This window comes from Ostrea edulis, chromosome 9, assembly GCF_947568905.1.
Source record: "Ostrea edulis chromosome 9, xbOstEdul1.1, whole genome shotgun sequence".
NCBI lineage: Eukaryota > Metazoa > Mollusca > Bivalvia > Ostreida > Ostreidae > Ostrea > Ostrea edulis.
Genome location: NC_079172.1, coordinates 19,487,218 through 19,509,717, shown reverse-complemented (window position 1 = coordinate 19,509,717; position 22,500 = coordinate 19,487,218). Strand labels below are relative to the sequence as shown.

Genomic DNA, 22,500 nt, shown 5'->3' with positions numbered 1-22,500 from the left:
TCACGCTTGAGAACTAATTTACAAAATGAATACGGAAATCGGATGATTTTCTGATTGTTCGGTGAATATTATATGAAAAGCATGACCCAGTAGGTCATATGAAGTAAAGTAATCGGATTATGAGTAAGTCGGATGTAACCTGATGAAATTGGGTGAGTTGGCTAGGACTTCGTGCACAAGTACGTACATCTTGATAAGAGCATGATAGTATTTCCAAAAATGTTATCTTGCGCCTCCAAAGATCTTGATCTTGCATTTCAGGAGTTTACATTCAGTGCAACTCAGGCATCTGACATCGAATTTCAGCAATGTTCATATCTTTTAACCTATTGAGGCATCTGACAATGATTTTATCTTTTAAACTTTTATTTTCCTTATGACCTTGACTTCATTTCTGGAGTTTGCTTTTTAATTCATTGATGAACAACAGTGATGGGGAATTCATGTCTTTAGTGGTTCCAAGGAGAATCTTTGCTTTATAAATGTCTTATTTTCTAGGCTTCATTTGAGAGTGAATTCAGCAAAAACAAAGGAAAGGTTACAGGATTTGTCTCCCTTTGCAAAGAGATTTTCTGCCGATTCATCACCCAATATTTTCCAATCATGATTGAAAGTCAGGTACTACCTGTTTTGATAAATTATGAAATTTAACTTTGAAAGGTTTCTCATCATTGAGAAAGAGAAATGTAGTCTCTCCTTACATAAACAGGTACTTGTTATTCAATATCAATAATATTTACGTGCATATACATGTATCAGTGATTTTTTGGGGGCCAAAATGCCACCGATATTCGGCTGTTTCCCCTCATAAAAATTAGCTATTTTTTCCCAATTATATATACAGTGGAACCCCGTTATTACGTTTTCCATTTTGTCACGATGAAATAACGTAATACCGGGGTCAACGTAATAAACGTTCCAAGTGAAATCCATTAAAAATATCATTTGGAAACTGTATATCTTCCGTTGATACTCCGTGAAGATGTGTGTGTGAACATATCTCTACTGTCTTTGTTTTAAAGACTATGACACTTGATTTATTTACATCTTATCTTAAATGTCCGTAATTAATTCTTCATGTTTTCATCCCTTTTCTCTATTTCTTGTGTAGGATAAATAAGGATGCTTTGATAAGCATTGTGGATCTACTTTCGTTTCCGCCATTTTGTTCAACTTTAACATAATGCATTCATATAAATTTCTCTCAATAACTTGTTCCGGTTTGTATTCAACATTCGTACATAAAACAAAAAATAAGAAAACATTGTTTTTATTCAGTTATATCTCTACTACATGATACAAAACACAATTTAAAAAATCCCATCCCCCCAAAAAAAAACAACAAAACGACGACACAAAACGCACACGATATCCAACACTTGCAAACTTTTTTCACCAACGATAAACACGGAGAATAAAACGCAATCCACTTTTTAAAAAAATAATGCACTAATATTAAGATCACATTTATAACACTAAATGATGGCACTAAAATCACGTGCACATCAAAAATTAGATATCAAGGGATTTTAAAATGTTCACTGAGCTAAATGCCTTGCACGAATCGGCTGATAACACTGGACATTGTGATCGGCTTATTTATGGACGAAATCTAACAACACCCAAACAATTATGTCAAGATAACTGACAATTGTTTTAATTGAACACTACCTTTTCTCACCTAAGGGCTATTCCAGAAATAAATACATGGGGGGGTCGGGAGGCACCTTTTGTATATACCAAGCACCCATAAAAAAAAAATAAAAAAAATTACCCCATGACCCATCAAATTGATAAACTCATTTTACAATGACCCATCTAATTAAAAAAAAAACTAACCAGACCCACCACAAAAATATTTTTAAAAATGAAAATGGTACAAATCTCGCGAGGTTTTCGGGACAAACATTCTAGTCAATGATGCGGTAATGCCTGTGCGACATTGTATCACAGTAGTTATGAAGAAAAGATGTCACATCAACAATCAAAGGCATCTATGGCGGGAATGTTGGAAAGATTGGGAGTCCAAACGATGCTATTATCATGAAATGGGTATGGATATGTTTTTCCACGAATCGTTCGTCTTCTAATGGAGCCCGCGCCCGGAGGCCTCTATATCACCATCACACTGACTGATAAATATAACGCATCGGTACCCTCGTATAAATCAACTAAGGTTTGCCAATTTTTATTAGAAAACGGAATACCTATTGGTTTCAAAATATTCCCAAAATCGATGCACTGTAAACTGTAATAATCTACAGAACAGAGTTCGCCGCCATCACATCCAAAGGGACCCTACTAAACGCGCCTCTAATTTGAAGAGTGCCGTAATGGAAAGTTATGCGCTGCAAAGAGCGACAACTCGAATAGTTCTATGTTATTTCCGATTTCAAAAGCACGTTTTCAATTTTCCCTCCGATGTTTTGTAACCAACACGACAAGAGCGACAATAAAAATATTCTGAAAACTCAACACCCACGTGGCACAAAATAAAACAATAGAAACTACCCACTACCCATAATGAATATTTTTTTAACAGTCCAACCACGGACCAAATAAAATCTGAAAAAATACGACCACCCACACAAAAAAATATCATTTGCCGCCCCATTTGATCATTTCTGGAACAACCCTAACTATGTCCAAGCCGTTATCCAAGCTGTTTCAACTGTGATACGATAAATTTTGTCCTACATGCTGTCCATAAATAGAGTTTTGATATCGAATGCAATCACGATGCTAAACATGCATATGGTTGAGAAATTATTATTTCTTTGATTATCAAAATATGAAAAATGAAGTAAATTTCATAGAGTACAATTTCTAAATAAACATTATTTAATTGCTTATCACTGGCTTCGATACCGGGTATTCACCTGTATTGATGTTGCTAGATCTATCAAAGCGTGATCAGTCAAGCGTCTCTAATCCCCTAACAGACCAGGAAATTTACATGGTGACTGCCTGGGGCAGCCAAGGTGTGAATGACTTATTATTTTGAGAATCACTATTGAATAATTAGGGGTTTATTACGTTTTGTCGGAATTTTTACAATGTCCCGGCATCTTGAGACAACGTAATAACGAGGTCTATTTTATATAGGTTTGTTAAAGGGGGAACGTAATAACGGGGTTCCACTGTATATGTTTTTCCCAATTTCTAATCTAGGGAAATTAGGCCATTTTTTAAAAAAAAGGTTAACATATAGGCCTATTGCTGATAAAGAGTAAATACGTTTTTTTCTTCAGTTTTATTCTCCAAAACACTGCACATGCAAAAGGTTTTGTAAAGAATATCTAAAACAATGGAGGCATCCATATAAGCAGATATGCAGCGAAGTATATTTTCCAGATACACATGTTGACATTTTCAGTTTGACTGCCATCATATGTAGGGTCAGGCTAATAACAGGAAGTGGCCAAACAGTATAGGGTTTTACTAAAATCCGAAAAATACAAACAGGAGAGACATTCTGGAAACTTGATTATTGATATAATTGTACAAGATTATGGGTACAAATGCTGGTGAATTAATAATTTATTATTTTCTTTATGATATTAGACAAAGTGTTTCGTAGAAAAAGTAAATAATATTTATACAAAGTGTGACTTCCAATGCATATTTAATGTTAAAAAATGATTTATTTTATGATTTTAAATCAAATCTGAAATAAACCTCAAACAAAAATTTTTTTATTTGATTATTTTATGCATCTTTACCATTTTAACTTACTATGAATGATTTTTCCCAATTTGAGGAAAATGTCGCTAATTTTTCCCAATTCAAAAGGAGGGGTGGTAGTTTGAAAAACCTTTAAAAAAAAATCACTGTGTATGTACAGTATGTATCTGAGAAAATGTTAAGCTGAGATTGAATGCTGTAATTATAACACTCTGTTTGGCGTACACTTGTAGAACAAGGAAGAGGTACAGGTGGATGAATGGAGTAAACAAGCTCGAGATCTACTGCTGAACTTTGCTGAGAAAATTAACCTCCCTGAAAGGTAATAGTGCTCATTCAGAGATAGTACCAAAAATTGTATTCAAGCTTTGGAAAAATTTAAACATGGATGACCTTGACAAGTTTGAATTTTCTTTCCTGACTGTATAATTACAAATTTACTTGAATAAAAGAAGAAAGAAATACCATGTGAATTATAGTCTGTTCAAATTTTATCAAATTGTTTTCCCATGAATTATGATACAGTTTTGTATAACTGCAGTCCATTGGATGACATCATAGACAAACTGGGTGGACCAAGCTGTGTGGCCGAGATGACTGGCAGAAAGGGTAGGATCATTAGGCGTACCTCTGATGAAACATCTAGGTACGAATTACGGACACCAAATGCGGAGAATTATGGTGGAATAGAAAGTCTGAATGTTCAAGAGGTGAGGACTTGTAGGTGGTGTTTTTTTGTTCCCCCCCCCCCCCCCCAAACTTTGCCATAATGGTAAAATTCTGTTTAAGCAAAAGGAGAAGAGTTATAGAATGATTCTGTTGAGGAACTTACTTAACTGTAATCAAATTTTGTGATTAGAAATTTTTTTTTTATAGGTTTTTTATCTTAATTGTGTAAGAGTTGTCTTTCTTTATCCAAGTTCAGTTGTATTAATGATAGAGGATTTGATTTCCATGTAAAAATGATATCAGGCATTATGAAAGTTGACTAATCTTACAGTGTATGAAATTATGTTTGTGTGGTTGTTTCTGAAATGGTGGTGTTTACACTGTCATCAGTAAATATTATCAAGGGTGCACGAGTTAGGGGTGAAACGATGCATCGCGATGCGGCCGAATCGCGATGTAGAGGTCTCGATTTGATGTTCGATTTATTCCGGGTCTGTTTTGGTTAGATACGGTTCTAGAATCATAGCATACATTTTTTTTATAACACAGTTTCTGATTGCCCTATAGAATTGAATATTTCCCAATCAACGTACGAGTAAACTTTGCTGTACCAAAATGGACCCAGTCGAGTTGAAAAATGCACCCCTATTGTATAAATCCTGGGCATGGTGACAGTTCGGCTTTAGGACAAGTGATAAGAGTGTTGCTTTATGTTAAATGCTTTTATATTATGTAGAATGTATTTGCAGAGAGCAATAAATACAATAAACATAAAAAAATCTAAGCATTTTAAAGAATTTGGAACATGCTATTGTATCGAATCGAAAATCATCGAATCGAGACTTAAGTATCAAATCAAATCGAGAAGGTACTGTATTGTTTCACCCCTAGCACCAGTACTCGGGCCCTTCTGAACATCTGGTAACCCCTGATTTGTACAGTGGAGTAACACTGACAATTTTTTTAATATATTGTCAAGCAATAAAAATATAAAATATCAGTTTATCACAAGAAAAAATATATGATAGAAAATAGGTTTATACATGTAGTATGTATTTTTGATGAATAGGCAGTAGGCACAGTGTTTTCCCTAAGAACCGGCCGCCGGCCAAATTGACCGTTTCAAACGATTTTCTGACCGGTTCAAATATAAAAAAATCAAAAAATAATATGTTGTCAATTTCAGTGATGTTGATTTACACGATCGATCTTTGCAAAGAATGTATGCGGTAGCAATTGGTTGGCTATAAATATCTTTCATATTTCTTCCTTGTTTATGTTTTTATCGAGAGCTTTTTGAAACGGCGATTTTGATTGGACGATATTTTAAACTCTCACCTTGCGCGTGAGAAGCACATGGCAGTGAAAAATAATGAAGCGTCGAACGAATACATTACATGATTTCTTCCAGTCAAAACATCGGAAAGGTGTGTATTTAACACCACTGTGACTAACTTGTCTGAGGTAAAAATGTTCAACCCTTTGGTATATATTTAAAAATGTAGGTTAAAAAGTGGCATATGAACAAGGGTCATTTTGCCCCCTGAAATACCTCAGAATACAGGATTTTGCGTCTAATTTTCCAAAATTTCATGGGGGGAATCCTCCATACCCCCCCCCCCCCCCCCCCCCCCGGCCTGTTACAATTCTAAATGGGCCTGTTCAAATGAAATGAATGGAAAACACTGAGGCATTTTCCTCTCCTTACTCACCCGTCTTCTTTCGTCAAAAAATCTCAACTATCGTGAGAAGAATATTCAAGAATCGATATAGAAATTTGACCTATTTATTTTAATGGATATTATCTTGGGTTCACTGAGCACTGTTATTTCATGGTATATGCATTGGACCAATGTATCTTATTTATAAACTTCATCTGATAACATTTTCATTTTGGAAAACTCACCTCATACTTGAAAATATTTGTCAGTATTTCCAATGGAGAAAATATCCCTTTCAGTGGTCATTTTTATACGCCTCTTGTGAGATGGGACGTATCGTATTATGGTGCTGTCTGTCTGAGGTTATGTTTGGGGAGGGGGTCCCGAACGTATGCATGTACAGCATTGAAATTTGGTCTCAATTTCTCCCCCAAGAAGCAGAAGAATGAGTTTGCATTTCAGCTGGATTGGTGCACTGTGACCTATTTTAAAGCTAAAAGTAGGTCAAATAGATTCCTGGACTTTTTCTCATTATTGCATTGAAATTTTATCGTCACCGTCTGACGGGGATATGATGTACCGTTTGAGGTACTCTTGTTAAACACCTGTAAAGGAGCGATATGATTGGATATTAAACATAAGTGTAGATGTTTAAAATGGCTGCCAGTCTCTCGCCTTTCTCTGTTACACATGGATAGGGTACTTTGGTGTTTGCAGAGCCTGTGCACTAGGAATTGGTCATATTCTAGTAGTATTTGAACCCTTCACATCCCCACCACAACAATACATGTGTATTGATAAAGGCTTTGTAACTGCCTTCATCATGAGAATAACCAGGGGGGAATGTGAAACTGTTTTGTTAACCCCTTTGATGTTTATTTTCAGAGGAACATGTTTATGGAGGGAAAGAAGCTTGTTGCTATTATTTCTGATGCAGCCAGTACAGGTGAAATAATTAATTTAGTTTCTCAGATGATACAGTAAAATGTTGATATCATTGAGCAGGAAAATTTACCATACTTTACTGTAATATAGTGTACATGTTTGTGTTGTTCATAAAATCTCTGTGAGGTGTGATACTCTTCTCATTGTGGAAAAACTACTTACAGGTATATCATTACAGGTATATCGTAACAGGTATATCGTTACATAGGGCTGCAACAGGTACCCGAAATAACTGAAAACCTCTGGGTCATATTGTTCAGATCGGGTTTGGTTCCATGTTTTCGTATTTCGGTTCAGGTCCGGTTTTTAATATAGAATCTAGAAATCTGTTTAAATAAAATTGCATCAAAATCCTCAAATGTGGCTGTATTTGATCAATTGTTAAGTGATTGCATTGTGAACAAAACAATGACAGTATGTAAGATATGTCAGGCACATTTAAAATAAGCCACAGGATGAACATCTTCAATGACAAAACATTGAAAGCATGGATTGGAAACGAGTAGAAGTGACAATGCTGTTTCTAGTACCATGGATGTCGAGTCTAAAATAGAGTCTAGGTCTGCAAGTAATTATTGTAACAAAATACATTAAAGGTGTTTGATTTTAACTTGTATGTTACATTTTTAAAATATAGACCCAAACCAAAACACCAGAACCTGAATTTTAAAATCCTGAACCAATCTGACCCGAAATTTTTTTGATCCATGACAGCCCTATCGTGACAGGTATATCATTACCAATATATCAGTACAGGCATATTGTAACAGGTATATCATTATAGGTATATCATTACAGGTATATCGTAACAGGTATATCATTACAGGTATATTGTAACAGGTATATCATTACAGGTATATCGTAACAGATATATCATTACAGGTATATCGTAACAGGTATATCATTACAGGTATATCGTTACATGCTGATCTTCGCTGTGCCAACCAGAGAAGAAGAGTACATCTGACTGTTGAATTACCTTGGAGTGCTGATAAAGCTGTCCAACAACTAGGAAGGTCACACAGGTCAAACCAATCAAGGTCAGTCCTAAGGTCAAAGGTAAACCATTGCAGGTGTAAATTAATTGTACCACACAGCTCTGTGTAGATATATTTAGCCGAGTTGCAACGAAGTTGAACTCGGCTATTGGTTTGGTGATGCAGTTGGGTGTCAACAATTGGTTTCCGGATGACAACTCGAAAAGTTTACAATCTAATCAAATGAAACTTTGAGATATTGTTGGATACCAGGTAAGGAAGACCCCTATTAATTTTGGAGGAAAATGGTCAAAGGTCAAGGTCACTGACCGAAAATAGAATGAAAATTTCAGAAAAATTTGGTTTCCGGATGATAACTCAGAAAGTTTAAGTCTGAATCAAATGATACTTAAAGATATTGTTATGTACCAGGTAAGGAAGACCCCTATTGATTTTGGAGAAAATAGGTCAAAGGTCAAGGTCACTGACCGAAAAGATTTAAAATTCCAAAAAAAAAATTGGTTTCAGGAGGATAACTCGAAATTTTTTAATTTGAATCAAATGAAACTTGGATATATTGTTGGATACCAGCAAAGCAAGGCCCATATTGATTTTGGAGAAAGAAGGTCAAGGTCACAGTGACAAAAAATAGATTGAAAACTTCAGACAAATATGGTTTCTGGACGGTAACTCAAAAGTTTAAAACTGAAATTAGTTCTTCACAATTATAAATATGCCACATCATTCCTGACTTTACAATGTATCCCATGCAACTCGGCTCATACACCCCTGGGTGCATATATTGATTTTATTCATTTCATTCACTTTGAAAATGTTTTTGATTGGCCATTTTATTTCAGTGGTCCTTTGTATAAACTTCTGACGACAGATCTCGGGGGAGAGAGAAGATTTGCTGCAGCTGTAGCACGCAGGTTGCAGTCACTTGGTAAGCATGAGATGCGTCACAATATTCATTCTCAATCAAAGTCTTCAGAATTGCTGTACCAGAATTCTTTCAATAATTTTCATCGCAAATTTTTGATGAACATTTTCTTCCAGCATTCACACTTTCAGCACAGCTTGAAGATTAATGTTGTCTGGGAAATACAGAGTTGTCTTTCTTTGCTATGTTGACAGGTGCCCTTACTAAAGGAGACAGAAGAGCAGCGTCGGGGGCAGATCTGACGGAGTTTAACTTCGATACTCCGTACGGACGGAATGCCTTGAGAGCCATGTATCAGAGTGTCTGCACAGTATGTCAGCCATATTATGATGTAAAAAAAAAATGATGACATAAATGTCTCGTTCATCTCATTCTGTCTGCAGTAGTGTCATTGGATTGCTGGAATAAATCTGGCAACAGTTTTCTTCATGCTAAAAATTGCTCCCTTAATCAGGAAGTTTTCCCTCACAAAAATTGTCAAAAATTCCAAAATGGTGTCAAAATTTCCCAAGGAGGTTAAGTGATTAAAGCTTTATTTCAAACTTTATGACGATAGTACCTTGATGAGGAAAATATTGGAGAGTAACAGGATGTTTTTGTCATTTAATCAAGCATTTTTAGAACTTTATACAATGTCCACTTTATAATGTGCATGACATGTCACAGTGTGACACATTACATTGTATGTGATAAGGTCGCAAAACAAAGCTATATTTTGCAAAAATTAATTTTTACTTATGTAATTTTTCAAATATGGAAGAATTCAATTTTGAAAAATTCCCAATATACAAAAAGGTAGATTTAAAAGTTGGTGTGAAAAACACTGGGTGAACCATCAGTTGAATGAAATTACCTTTGGGATCCATGCACATGAATGACTTTGTATAATGTTCAGCAGATATTCAATTCAACTTAACAGAATTTATTGTATAGTGTGACTATTTGAAGGTTGAGAACTTTGATGGGATATTTCTTTTTTGTACAGAAAAAGTTGCTTCCTGGTATCAATATGAAAACAGTATCAGAAAAGTACAGTGAAGAAGACTTTCTAGCTGTAATGCAGGTAAAACTCGTAAACGTTGGAGGGTTATCTTAACATAATGCCAGTGTGCTGTTACAGTACAATATAGATGATCCGTGATAATTTTGGGTTCACAAGGTCAAGGGTCAAACTGGACATAGTGATATATTGTCTCCTATATTTTAAGAATCATTTGCTTGATTGACACCAAACTTGGTACACTGGTACATCCTAAGGAGTAAATAACCTCTATTGATTTTTGGGTCACATGGTCAAGGGTCAATCCACTCTGGACGTAGGAAGATAATGTCCACCCCATATCTTGAATTGTTTTGGCACTGCTATCAATTAAATGATGCATGAATATAACCCTTTTAAATTTTTCACCACGGGGGCATATGTTTTACAAGCATTTCTTGTTTTGTATTTAAACTTGTTTTCTCGAGCATTAAACACAGATTTAACATCAATTCATTGTCTTTTAGCTTGATGGTTGTGATCAGTATTATTAGCTCACCTGAGTGAAAGCTCAAATGAGCTTTTCTGATCGCCTGTTGTCCATCGTCTGTCTATATATAAACTTTTCACATTTTTTACTTCCTTCTCCAGAACCACTTGGCCAATTTCAACCAAACTTGGACAAAAGCAACCTTGGTTGAACGGCTTTTAAGTTTGTTCAAATGAGGGGCCATGCCCCCTTCAAAGGGAAGATAATTACAAAAATTGAAAAATAGGGTTGGATCATTTAATCTTCTCAAGAACCACTGAGCCAGAAGAACTGAAATTTACATGAAAGCTTCCTGACATAGTGCAGATTCAAGTTTGTTAAAATCATGACCCCTGGGGGGTAGGATGGGACCGCAATAGGGGATCAAAGTTTTACATACAAATATATAGTGAAAATCTTAAAATCTAATTCTCTAGAACCACTGGGCTAGGAAAGTACAAATTTACATCAAAGCTTTCTGACATAATGCAGATTCAAGTTTGTTAAAATCATGGCTCCCGGGGGTAGGATGGGGCCACAATAGGGGATCAAAGTTTTACATGCTAAAATATACTATTAGGTAAAGATTTTAAAGATCTTCTTAAGAACCATTGATCCAAAGAAGATTATATTTACATGAAAGCTTCCTGACATAGTGCAGATCCAGGTTTGTAAAAATCATGGCCCCCAGGGGTAGGATGGGGCCACAATAGGGGATCAAAGTTTTACATACAAATATAAAGGGGAGATCTTTAAATATGGCCAAGGTGACTCAAATGAGCGATATGGCCCATGACCTCTTGTAAAAAAAACATTTAAGATGGCATACTGCAGATCCCAGACGACCAATTTTTAAACCTGTGCCCACTGTAAATTGACAGATATTTGTTTTTTTCTGTAGGAGTCACTGATTCTGATGGGATTGCCAGCTGTAAATTGACAGAGATTTGTTTTTTCAGTAGGAGTCACTGATGCTGATGGGATTGCCAGCTGTATATTGACAAAGATTTGTGTTTTCTGTAGGAGTCGCTGATTCTGATGGGATTAGTGGAGGTAGAGGCCCTCAGGGTTGGGATACAACTGAAGGACCGAGATGCGGGTGATGTTTCCCGGTTTCTGAATCGCATTCTTGGACTCTCTGTAGCAAAGCAAAACTGTGTAAGTAACCACAGATTATTCCAGTACACCAGTTTTGAGATACATCTGAGTTATTTTCCTCTAAAGAACTCTTGTACATAGTAAGGCGCTAAAGAATTTGTTTACATGCAGGATTGGGACAACAGGGGTGTGATTTTTCCTCTTTTCAGAGGAAATCCTCTGATTTGCTCAATTTTCGAAAAAATGAAAAACTCTGGATTTGATCTAAAGTGGTAGAAAATGATATTTTTCCAGGTAGGGTGAGGTGTTTTCCTCCCTTTTTGACCAGTTTTCCTCTGATTTCTGAGGAATCACATCCCTGGACAAATATTCATCACTGCATAAGTGAATTTACTCAGTAATTGTCTCATATGCTGTTTCGTCACCCGAATTCGACTGATAAACAAACTAAGTAAGTGATATAAGTATTCAGGGAGTAATTAGATACATGGAAGTCTTATTTTATCACATTATTTCGTTAGTCGTAGGTATCATATCCAGGGAGTAATTAGATACATGGAAGTCTTATTTTATTACATTTCGTTAGTTGTAGGTATCATATCCAGGGAGTAATTAGATACATGGAAGTCTTATTTTATCACATTATTTCGTTAGTCGTAGGTATCATATCCAGGAAATGACTTGCAATCATGATATGGTTTTTGTTGCTACTTTAGTAAAGCATTTATTTTGGTGGTACATGTATTTTGTAATTCCTACATTTTCATGTTTAAAGAGAAAATGCTTTTGATACATTTTATCATCTTCCTCACTGACTGTAGGTCCACTCTGTCCCACTTAAAAGGCATTCAGAGTTCCACTAAATGTACCTCCTACACAGAAGAGCTCTTATCTCAAAACTGGTATATTCAACTTTCTTCTTCCATAAAAATACATGTATTTTCTAAGTTCTGAACTAGAACATAATGAAATTGAAATTTTCTTTTATCAGAGAACAATAAATAAAAAAAACTTAATTTGGATATTAAATCAAGCATACCCGGAAATTTTCTATTCAGTGCAATGAAATCCTATGTAGACATTTTACATGTACAGTGAAACCTGTCTAATCTGATATGTGAGGGCCACAAACCATAAAAATCACCTTCATATCAAAATTTGATATTTGCGTGGGTTATTGTGTCAAAAATAAGCTTTTTAGTTACTGGGGGTTTTTTGGGGGGGGGGGGGGGGGTTATATCTGTTCAAAAATTTTCATAAGACATGTTATCCAACATTGTTTTTCTGAAAAGAGAACATTACTATTTTGCATGGTAATGTTACACTTGTGGATTAGTTTATATTTACGTGTATATTCTTACATATTTATCCATGTACATGATGCTAGATTAGAGAGAAAGTCTTTCTAATTAGGGCCCTATGGCGAGTACCCTATAGTAATCCGTTCGTCAGTCTGTCCATACATCAGTACTTTCTAGGGCAATCAATAAAATTTGTGTCTGTAGGAAAATTTCCGAAATTTTATACATAATACTTGGATGAAGAAGTTGAAGACCCCTTTCAATTTTCAGATTTATTGGCTTTGTTCCAAAGTTTTGGGACTTTGCTTTCATTTTTCACTATAATCTGAGATTTGGACATATCCTTGTAGTTTTGGGACTTTACTTTCATTTTTCACTATAATCTGAGATTCGGGGCATATACATGTAGTTTTTGGACTTTACTTTCATTTTTCATTATAATCTGAGATTCGAGCGTATACATGTAGTTTTTGGTCTGTCGGTCTTGTATGTCTGTTTGTTTACAAAAACTTTGACCTTGACCTTAACTTTTAAATGGACAGTAATGGGGCTTTCATATTTCACATGTGTATTCATTGCAATAATACCTTTTTCCAGATCTCTAAATTTTGATCTTGCGACCTTTGGGTTAGACCCTCTTTGAAAAAACTTTAACCTTGGCCTTTTTATTAATTCTTTTCAAATATCTTTGTCTGTTTAATACATGTACTACTGGTCAGATGGACTATTGGTAGGTGATAATTATTGGCAACTTTAGGTCCTGGACCTTGTGGACAACTGTAATTGAAATATCTTGTGTGTCTTTAAAACTTTTGCAGATGTTGTCACACTCGGGTACCTGTAAAGTGCGAAACGAAACGAAATTTAACGAAACGAAACCTACCGAAATGAAACGAAACAGATTGTACAACCGAACTCTTTTAATTACAATTATTTAAAATGGTACATGTATCTTAGGCCCCTGTGAAAGTTACCACATATAAATAAAATTCGCCTCCCCTTTGATGTAGGCTTTGGGCTTGACTTATACAATTTTTTAAAAATTGGATGAGTAAGCACAAAGTACATATCCGGTTAAATACCATGTGCAATTAGTTTCAGATCCATAAATTTCAGAACGGAGGGTTACAGTCTCAGAGGTCTGGGGAAACACACTTAACGAGGGGTGGGGTCGCCGGCGCTGGATCCGCGTTTGCATAAATACATGTTTCAGTGTTTTTTGCTCTAAAGACAAATCTATGTATACATGTGGATATTGTGTATTTGTATGTAGTATATCAAACGGTGGATTCTGAGTATGTCCTCCCGTTCTCTTTGTAATTTCTGCTTCCCTTGTTCATAAGCCTTTTGATTTTACAAAATGCAGACCTCTTCCTGATATTATTGCATAAAACAAACTTTCTCGGACACCAGCTTCTTCAAGCAATGTATCTATACCTGAAGGCGGATCCAACACCGGTGACCCCACCCCTCGTTTAGTGAGTTTCCCAAGACCTCTGAGACTGTAACCCTCCATTCTGAAATTTATTGATCCGAAACTAATTTCACATGGTATTTAATCAACTTCGGATATGTACTTTGTGCTTTCTCACACACACACACACCCCTTTCCAACTTTTAAAACTTTGTATCAGTCAAGCCCAAAGCCTATATCAGGGGAGGCAAATTTTATTTATATGTGGTAACTTTCACAGGGGCCTAAGATACCATTTTTAATTATTATAATTTAAAAAGTTCGGTTATACATGTACAATCTGTTTCGTTTCGGTAGATTTCGTTTCGTTTCGATTTCGTTTCGCACTTTACAGGTACCCGTCACACTCTAATTAATGGACAGATTCTGAATACAATTCTTTCAGATCTTTAAGTACTTTTTGGAATGCATGACAGTGTCTATTGAAAATGCCAAAAGTGAGGGAAGATACAACGAAGGCTTGCTGGACATCACAGCCTCATCAGTCGAGATGCTGGGGAAACCGAAAGAAGTCTTCAAGGACTTCAACAAAAACCATGCCATCACAACGTAAGTTATCATCTATATTAAGGGGAGGAAACTGAATGTTCAAGAGATGTACATGTGATTTCCATAGAACTACTCTTCATATAGTGCTCTGGTTCTAAAAATTTTGCAACATTTTTAGCTCACCTGAGTCAAAGGCTCAAGTGAGCTTTTCAGATCAAAATTTTTCCAACATTGTCGTTGTCGTAAACTTTCACATTTTTATCCTTCTCCATTTCAAATGAAGGACCATGGCTTTTAAAAATCTTCTTCCCCAGAACCACTGGGCCAATTTCAACCAAACTTGGCACAAAGCATCCTTGGGTGAAGAGGATTCAAGTTTGTTTGAATGAAGGGCCATGCCCCCCTCAAAGGGGAGATAATCACAAAATGCAAAAATAGGGTGGGGTCATTTAAAAATCTTCTCAAGAACCGGTGGGCCAAAGAATTTAACATTTACATGAAAGCTTCCTGACATAGTGCAGTTTCAAATATGTAAAAAGCATGGCCCCTGGGGGTAGGTTGGGGCCACAATAGGGATCAAAGTTTTACATGCGAATACATATCGTATATACTTGACTATAAGTCGGATATTTGGGAGTCAATTTTTGGTCCAAAACTCTATGTCCGACTTGTAGGCGTGTCCTAAGAAGATTGGTATTTTTCTGGGTGGCGTAATGTAGTGTTTTTTAAACAACTCCGACGGTTATCATGGACTACCACACAAATGATTATTGTTCACAAATATCTAGACATATCGTATTGTTTATGTATTTTAAAATTATGTATAAAGTACAAGTATTTACATATTTTTATCTAGTTCAAAATTATTAACATACCGGTAACTAATTCTTTCAATTAAACTAATCTATCGTTTATCTGTAAAATTGAATTATGAACCCGATTTGATATTGAAATATTCATATGTATACTGGCAGAAATATATTTCATAAAAGATCGAATATTGTTAACAGATAATTTAAATCATCATTCTTGACTCTTAAAAACTCGATTGTTGATACAATGAATTATACCAGAATCCCACAATAACAGTTTGCCACTAAGTAAACATGGTGTCAGGTACTGGTAATTAGGAGACCATAATTGCTTAGGTACACAAGTGATCATTGCCCATAATAGATCAAGGGTTGCGTTTAAACCCCAAATGGTTATGGCTTGGATATTGAGCACCTCATAATTCTTAATTTCTCAAAATATTTTTTGAAACATAGGTAAAAACACTGAAGCATTGACTTGAAAATGTCAACTGATTCTGACAAAAATTTGTACCGACTTACAAGCGGGTCAATGGCAAATTCCTACAAAATAACCTTAAAAAATACAACCGACTTGTAGGCGAGTATATACGATAAGGAAAATCTTTAAATATGGGCCAAGGTAACTCAGGTGAGCGATGTGGCCCATTGGCCTCTTGTTCAAGTTATCTTTGGGGAGATTTTTTGCCATAGAGGACATTGTGATGACTAGAGTTTTTGTGATTTATGTTTAGTAATTGTGCAACGATGTGAATCTATTGTAAATGTTATAATACACTAATGAGGAATCTTTGTTAAACAGCTTGGTTGAACTGAATATCGATCGTGGAATGAGCTGGGAGATGGCGATGACAAGATCAGACAACTACAAAGGAAAACATGACGGTTTCTACATCTCAAGGCGTGACATGTACGGTAGAAAGATGTACTTGTTAGCCAATCAGAAAGAGGGCTCTTCTCATCTCTTCACCATTGCCAGGTAACAGCAATTAGTTGTGTGTAAAGAAATGTGTTGGCACTTCACAATGTATGAAATGTGTTGGCACTTCACGATGTATGAAATGTGTTGGCACTTCACGATGTATGAAATGTGTTGGCACTTCACGATGTATGCTGTTCATACCCTCATGTTACTTTCAAAAATTTACTTTATGTGAAAATTTTATATTTACATTCTCATACAAGTACATGCCAACTTTTGAAAATCCCCATGGGGGGTTTTGCGCGCGACAACCTTTTTTCAACGCTCAAAATTCACGACATTTTACCATGAAAATAAATATTTGTCTTTTCAAATAAAATATCAATCTAATCATTATACATGTATCATACATCAAGTGTGTTTGACCATTAACTTTAACAAAACTATATAAAAAAAACTTTGAAAGATATACATAAGTATTTTATTAAAATCATCTATTCAGCAAAAAATCCTCTCCAACAAGTTACATACATATTATCAAATAATACTTAAAGTTGCATCCTTTTACACCATATACACATTGGCTGGTCTATATATCAAAATTTAAATTAAAGCACATGCATTTAGGTACGAATACAAAGGCGATCTTGCTCGTCTGTAAACAGTTTCATGGGCTTGCAGAGTCTGGTGGAACAATCTGCATTGCAACCAGAAAAGGAGTGGTCTGCCCTGCTATGAAGTTTGCGAACAAAACCTTTGCACCCATGACATCTGAAATAATTACCAGGGGGAAAAAAAACGCATCAAAATATACGTTTTTACTTGTAAAATAAGGCTACTTGCTAATATAAAATTCAGTACAGACTTGTGCAAATTACGAATCACAAAAAATCTATTGAATACTACACTATATAGACTATGTAATACATCGCTATAGACGGATAGATTCGGATAGCCTATATTATTATAGTTGGAATAACATATATCTGACGTACCTTTAATATTGCATATTTTGGATGCTGTCAGCGAGAGGCAAAAATCGGGAATGTCCAATTGTTTGGTGGTGACACTATTATCATTGTCATTCACGTTTGTGTAAAGGATATGTCAATTTGAAATCCGTCTTCCCGATTAATTACTATCAAAACATGCTTCGCACTGTCCAATAAGCACCCCGACACAGGCAGATGAGGTAAATTACATCACCCCTATACCATGCGACACAGGTAAACAGCAATGGCTGACTATTGTCCCGATTTCTGATTGGCCAGTTCAGAAATGACGCGGGATTTCAAATTCCGGTTGGAAATGGGGGTTTGTTGTCGTAAAATGGGAGATATTTTTAGAAAATCGGGATTTCGGGGTATTTTTGCAATCCCGATCGGGATATCGGGATTTGCCTTTTCAACTGCTTCAAATCGGGAGAATCCCGCACAAATCGGGAAAGTTGGCATGTATGCATTCTACTTCCATTTCTGTCAGAATTCCCAGTCGGTAAAATAGACGAACTATATTTATCAAGATCCCTACGCACCTTGTTCACAACTACAGCACATTCATGATGAAATGTCTATCATTACAATTTGTAATGGTGTCCAAGGCAAAGAATTGGAAATGTAAATATTTTCATATAAGGCCAAAAAAAATTAATCAATAGTTTCTCAGGCCAAAAATTTCAAAATTCAATGCGGCAGGCAGGTTCTTTTTTTTTTTTTTGAAGCCAAAGTTATCTTTTTTCCTTGTCAGTCAACAAAATAATGATATCAACGGATTCTTACTTTTTTGTAGTCTAATATCAATTATAATACTTACTCAACTTAAAATAGTATTATTCCAATCATTTTATAAAAAGTTAATCCATAGAATACTGTTGAACAAAAAATATATTGTATATTAAATAAAAACGTCTTTTTATTAGCATATATGAAAAGGGGAATAACTCAATTTTCTTTTTCAACTCGGAAAAATAGAAAATTGAGTTATTTCCCTTTTCAATATGGCAATAAAATTGATCAATGCGGCAGTGTTTAACCTGATGCGGCGGTGCCTGAGAAACTATTGATTAATTTTTTTTGGCCTAAACATACATGTACCAAAACAGAGTAACTTTATTTCCAATGAAGTTTTTTGGAGGTTAAAGGTCATAAATGTTGGATCACAGCAGGAACACTAATCATTTTAAAACATACGACCACAGTGTAACAAGAATTTATCAGTAGCATAGAATGAAAGGTTCTCTCTTCATTTTGAAGGTAATATAGCATCAACGATTATTCGGGCCTGAATCAAATTTGGAAGAGAAAGTTTTCATTTCATTTGAAATTCCTCATGATGTATTTATATGCTCGCCTTTAGACGGGACAGATTATGTTACAGCGATGTTTGTATGTCTGTCTGTTTGTTCGGGGTTTTCTGTTTCTAATTTTATTTTTTTGTTAGGCCAAGTAAAATTAATTAGTAGATTATCATTCCCGCCCGCCCCTCGAAAATCCCCCCACCCCGATTTTTTTTATTTTTCAAAATTACGATTTCCGGATATTTTTATGTCTGCTTCGGTATCATAAACGTACTTTGTTTCACTTTGCCTTTTAGAAACCCAAATACACATGTAATTATGATTTATAAAACCTTTTCTCAATGAGAGAAGGCATTTTCGAGGTCAAAAATACCATGGCGAAAAATAAAAAATTAAAAATAAAATCCTCCCACCCGCCCCATTTTTTTGTGAAGTTTGAATGATAATCTACTAATTAATTTTACTTGGCCTTACATATAAAGCTGAAACTTGCTATGTAGCTTCTTTGTGGATCACTCTAGATCATGTTGCAGTTTTGTTCCAATTCAACCTCTCTTGCAGGAGTTTTGCCAATTTTTTTGAAAATCATTGTTATATGGAGGGTACATAATAATTGTAAGCATTTTCACAGGCGTATTACAATGTATGTACCGTTTGCGGTACTCTTGTTCTTCCATTGAGCCCGTCTTTTACTTCATCCCAACCGACCATCGTACATATCACTAGCTGCAGAACTGTAGCTCTCTGAAAAAATATTGTGACGGATCAGAGAGTTACCGATCCACCTCTTATAAAAACCTTCGATTTATGTCACACAAAAAGCGGATCAAGTATGGTATACGTATTTGTAGTCTCTGTGTATATTTACAATATGTTTAAGGAGTAATTCGGTTCATTAAAAATCTGTTAAGATATGTGTATTTGTAATTCTAGTGTATTTTTTCCATATGTTCAAGAAGTACAGTGAAACCCCGTTATTACGTTTTCCATTTTGTCACGATAAAATAACGTAATACCGGGGGCAACGTAATAAACGTTCCCAGTTAAATCCGTTAAAAATATCATTTGGAAATTGTATATCGTCCGTTGGTACTCTGTGAAGGGGTGTGTGAATATATCTTTACTGTTTCTTTGTTTTAAAGACTATGATACTTTGTTTTATTTACATCTTATCTTTAATGTCCGTAATTCTTCATGTTCTTATCCCTTTTCTTTATTTCGGTGTAGGATACATAAGGATGTTTTGATAAACGTTGCTTTTTCTGCATTCGTTTGGACCGCCATTTTGTTCAACTTTAAAACAATGCGTTCATGTAAATTTCTCTCAATAACTCGTTCCGGTTCGTATTCAACATTCGTATTAAAAAATAACAAAACATCGTTTTTATTAAGTTCTCTAATTACACAATACACAACACAATAAAAAAAATCCCACCCAAAAAACAACAAAACTCTAGACACAAAACGCACACGATACCCAACACTTGCACACTTCTCACCAACGATAAACATGCACGGAGAACAATTTAAGCGCAATCCACATTAAAAATATATATATAATGATGCACGAAGATTTCATTTATAACGCTAAATGATGGCACTAAAATCACGAGCGCATCTAGGGATTTTAAAATATTCACTGAGGTAAATGCCGTGCACAAATCGGCCGATAGATTGGTGTATGTATGGACGAGATTTACGAACACCCAAGCTGCATGTCCAAACAACGAACAATTTTTTTAATTGAACACCTTTAGTCACCTATGTCCAAGCAGTTACCCAAGCGGTTGTAACATTGCTACGATAAATTTTGTCTTTCTTGTTTGGTACCAAAGCTGTCCGTGAATAGAGTTTTAATAGCGAGGGTAATCACACTATGCTGAACACGCAGGTGGTTGAGAAATTATTTCTTTGATTATCAAAATATGAAAAATGAAGTAAATTTCAGAGTACAATTTCTAAATAAACATTATTTAATTGTTTATCACTGGCTTCTATACGGGGTATTCACCTGTATTGATGTCGCTAGATCTATCGAAACGTGATCAGTCAAGCGTCTCTAATCCCCAAACAGACCAGGAAATTTACGTGGTGACTGCTTCAGGCAGTCAAGGTGTGAATGGCTTATTATTTTGAGAATCACTATTGAATAATTAGGGGTTTATTACGTTTTTGTCGGAATATTTACAACGTAATACCGAGTCCCGGCATTTTAGGACAACGTAATAATGAGGTCTATTTTATATAGGTTTGTTAAGAAATGGTTTTGTGCTTTGAAATTCCAACGTAATATGCGGACTAACGTAATAAAGGGGGAACGTAATAACGGGGTTCCACTGTAATTCGACTCATAAAAAGTGCTTTACTAATTCAGTTTTATAGTAAATGATGTCTACAACATGACAAAAATTATACAGATCTCCTAGTTCCAATGGTACAGTTGGGTTAAAGGTTCAGTAATACAGGGTCGACATGTCCACAGGTCTACACGTGAACAGGTCGACAGGTGAGCAGGTGTACAGGTCGACCAGTCGACAGGTACACATGTCGACAGGTGTACACGTCGACTGGTCTACACGTCGACTAGTAAACATGTCTACTGCTGTACAGATTGTATAGTATACAGGTTTTCAAGGTGTTATGTATTAAAATTGAATATTTATATAGAAGTATATAAACCCCTCACAAATATCAAGATGTCGACCCGGAGACCCTTAAATATTAACATGTTGACCTGTAGACCCTTGCATATATTAATCTGTCGACCCGTAGACTCTTAAATATATTAAGCTGTAGACCTGACGACCTGTAGACCCTTGAACATATAAACCTGTCAACCTGTAGACCCCAAGTATATATAAGCACTATAGAGTTGAAACAAGTTCTGCCGTTCAAAGTGATGCTACTTGGTTATATAACTCTGTGATTGACACTTCAAATTGAGAAACATCATGGAATCGGCATAATTGAGTAATGTATGAATCTACAGTTTGGTGTATGAATTTCTTTAATAGTGCGCATTGTTTTTCCTAAAGGCCAGAACTACTTAAACGTATACTATACTTGGGCCCAAAAAGCTGTGCACGTTTGAAGCCTGATATCGTTGTATTCTTGTGTTGTCCCATGAATTTAATATCAAAAAATTCGTAACATATTCAGTGTTTTCGTTAGGAACCGGCCGCCAGCCGAATTGACCGCCTCAGACAACTAAGTTGCCGGTTCAAATCGTGTTTGAAAAAAAAAATTATTGCATCTTTTTTTTTAACTTGAAGTTAATTATTATTCTCATCGAAATAACCAGTACTTATTAGTTAAAAATAGACTGTGTTTACTAGTTAAATATAGACGGTGCATATCACTTCCTCGTTGTTGAAAGCAGTACGTATCTCGGATTTTCATTGGTTGCGAATATCGTATATAATCTATGAAGGATTTTCATTGGCTGTAAATTCCGAGTCGATGTTGCATTTTGAATGAACGGGAATCTTCCCAAATGTACCACGCTGACCCACAACACTGATAAAAAACTTAAAAGATGAACGTGAAGAACTGGTGATGAAAAGAACAGTTAAAGACTATTTTCAAATCCAAAGCAAGCTAACAAAGCGATCTAAAGGTTAAAAATAAAACATATTTTAAACCTCAGGATGGGCCAGAATACAGGATTTTGCGTTCCTGATTTTGAAAATTTTCTGGGACTTAATTGATCATGATTCATCTT

The 22,500-nt window shown here is 35.4% G+C and overlaps 1 protein-coding gene across 3 annotated transcripts in view; it reads left to right on the top strand.

The window, feature by feature from the left end:
- Window positions 1-22,500, top strand: part of LOC125657799 (uncharacterized) — a 74,600-nt gene that overhangs the window by 28,342 nt on the left and 23,758 nt on the right. For all 3 annotated transcript variants that reach the window (XM_056148752.1, XM_056148750.1, XM_056148751.1), the window contains exons 16-26: window positions 499-618; window positions 3,918-4,006; window positions 4,226-4,394; window positions 6,900-6,960; window positions 7,870-7,999; window positions 8,797-8,882; window positions 9,074-9,189; window positions 9,865-9,942; window positions 11,411-11,545; window positions 14,646-14,809; window positions 16,364-16,540. In XM_056148752.1, coding sequence (XP_056004727.1) covers window positions 499-618; window positions 3,918-4,006; window positions 4,226-4,394; window positions 6,900-6,960; window positions 7,870-7,999; window positions 8,797-8,882; window positions 9,074-9,189; window positions 9,865-9,942; window positions 11,411-11,545; window positions 14,646-14,809; window positions 16,364-16,540 — 1,325 coding nt within the window. The remainder of the gene's footprint in view (window positions 1-498; window positions 619-3,917; window positions 4,007-4,225; window positions 4,395-6,899; window positions 6,961-7,869; window positions 8,000-8,796; window positions 8,883-9,073; window positions 9,190-9,864; window positions 9,943-11,410; window positions 11,546-14,645; window positions 14,810-16,363; window positions 16,541-22,500) is intronic.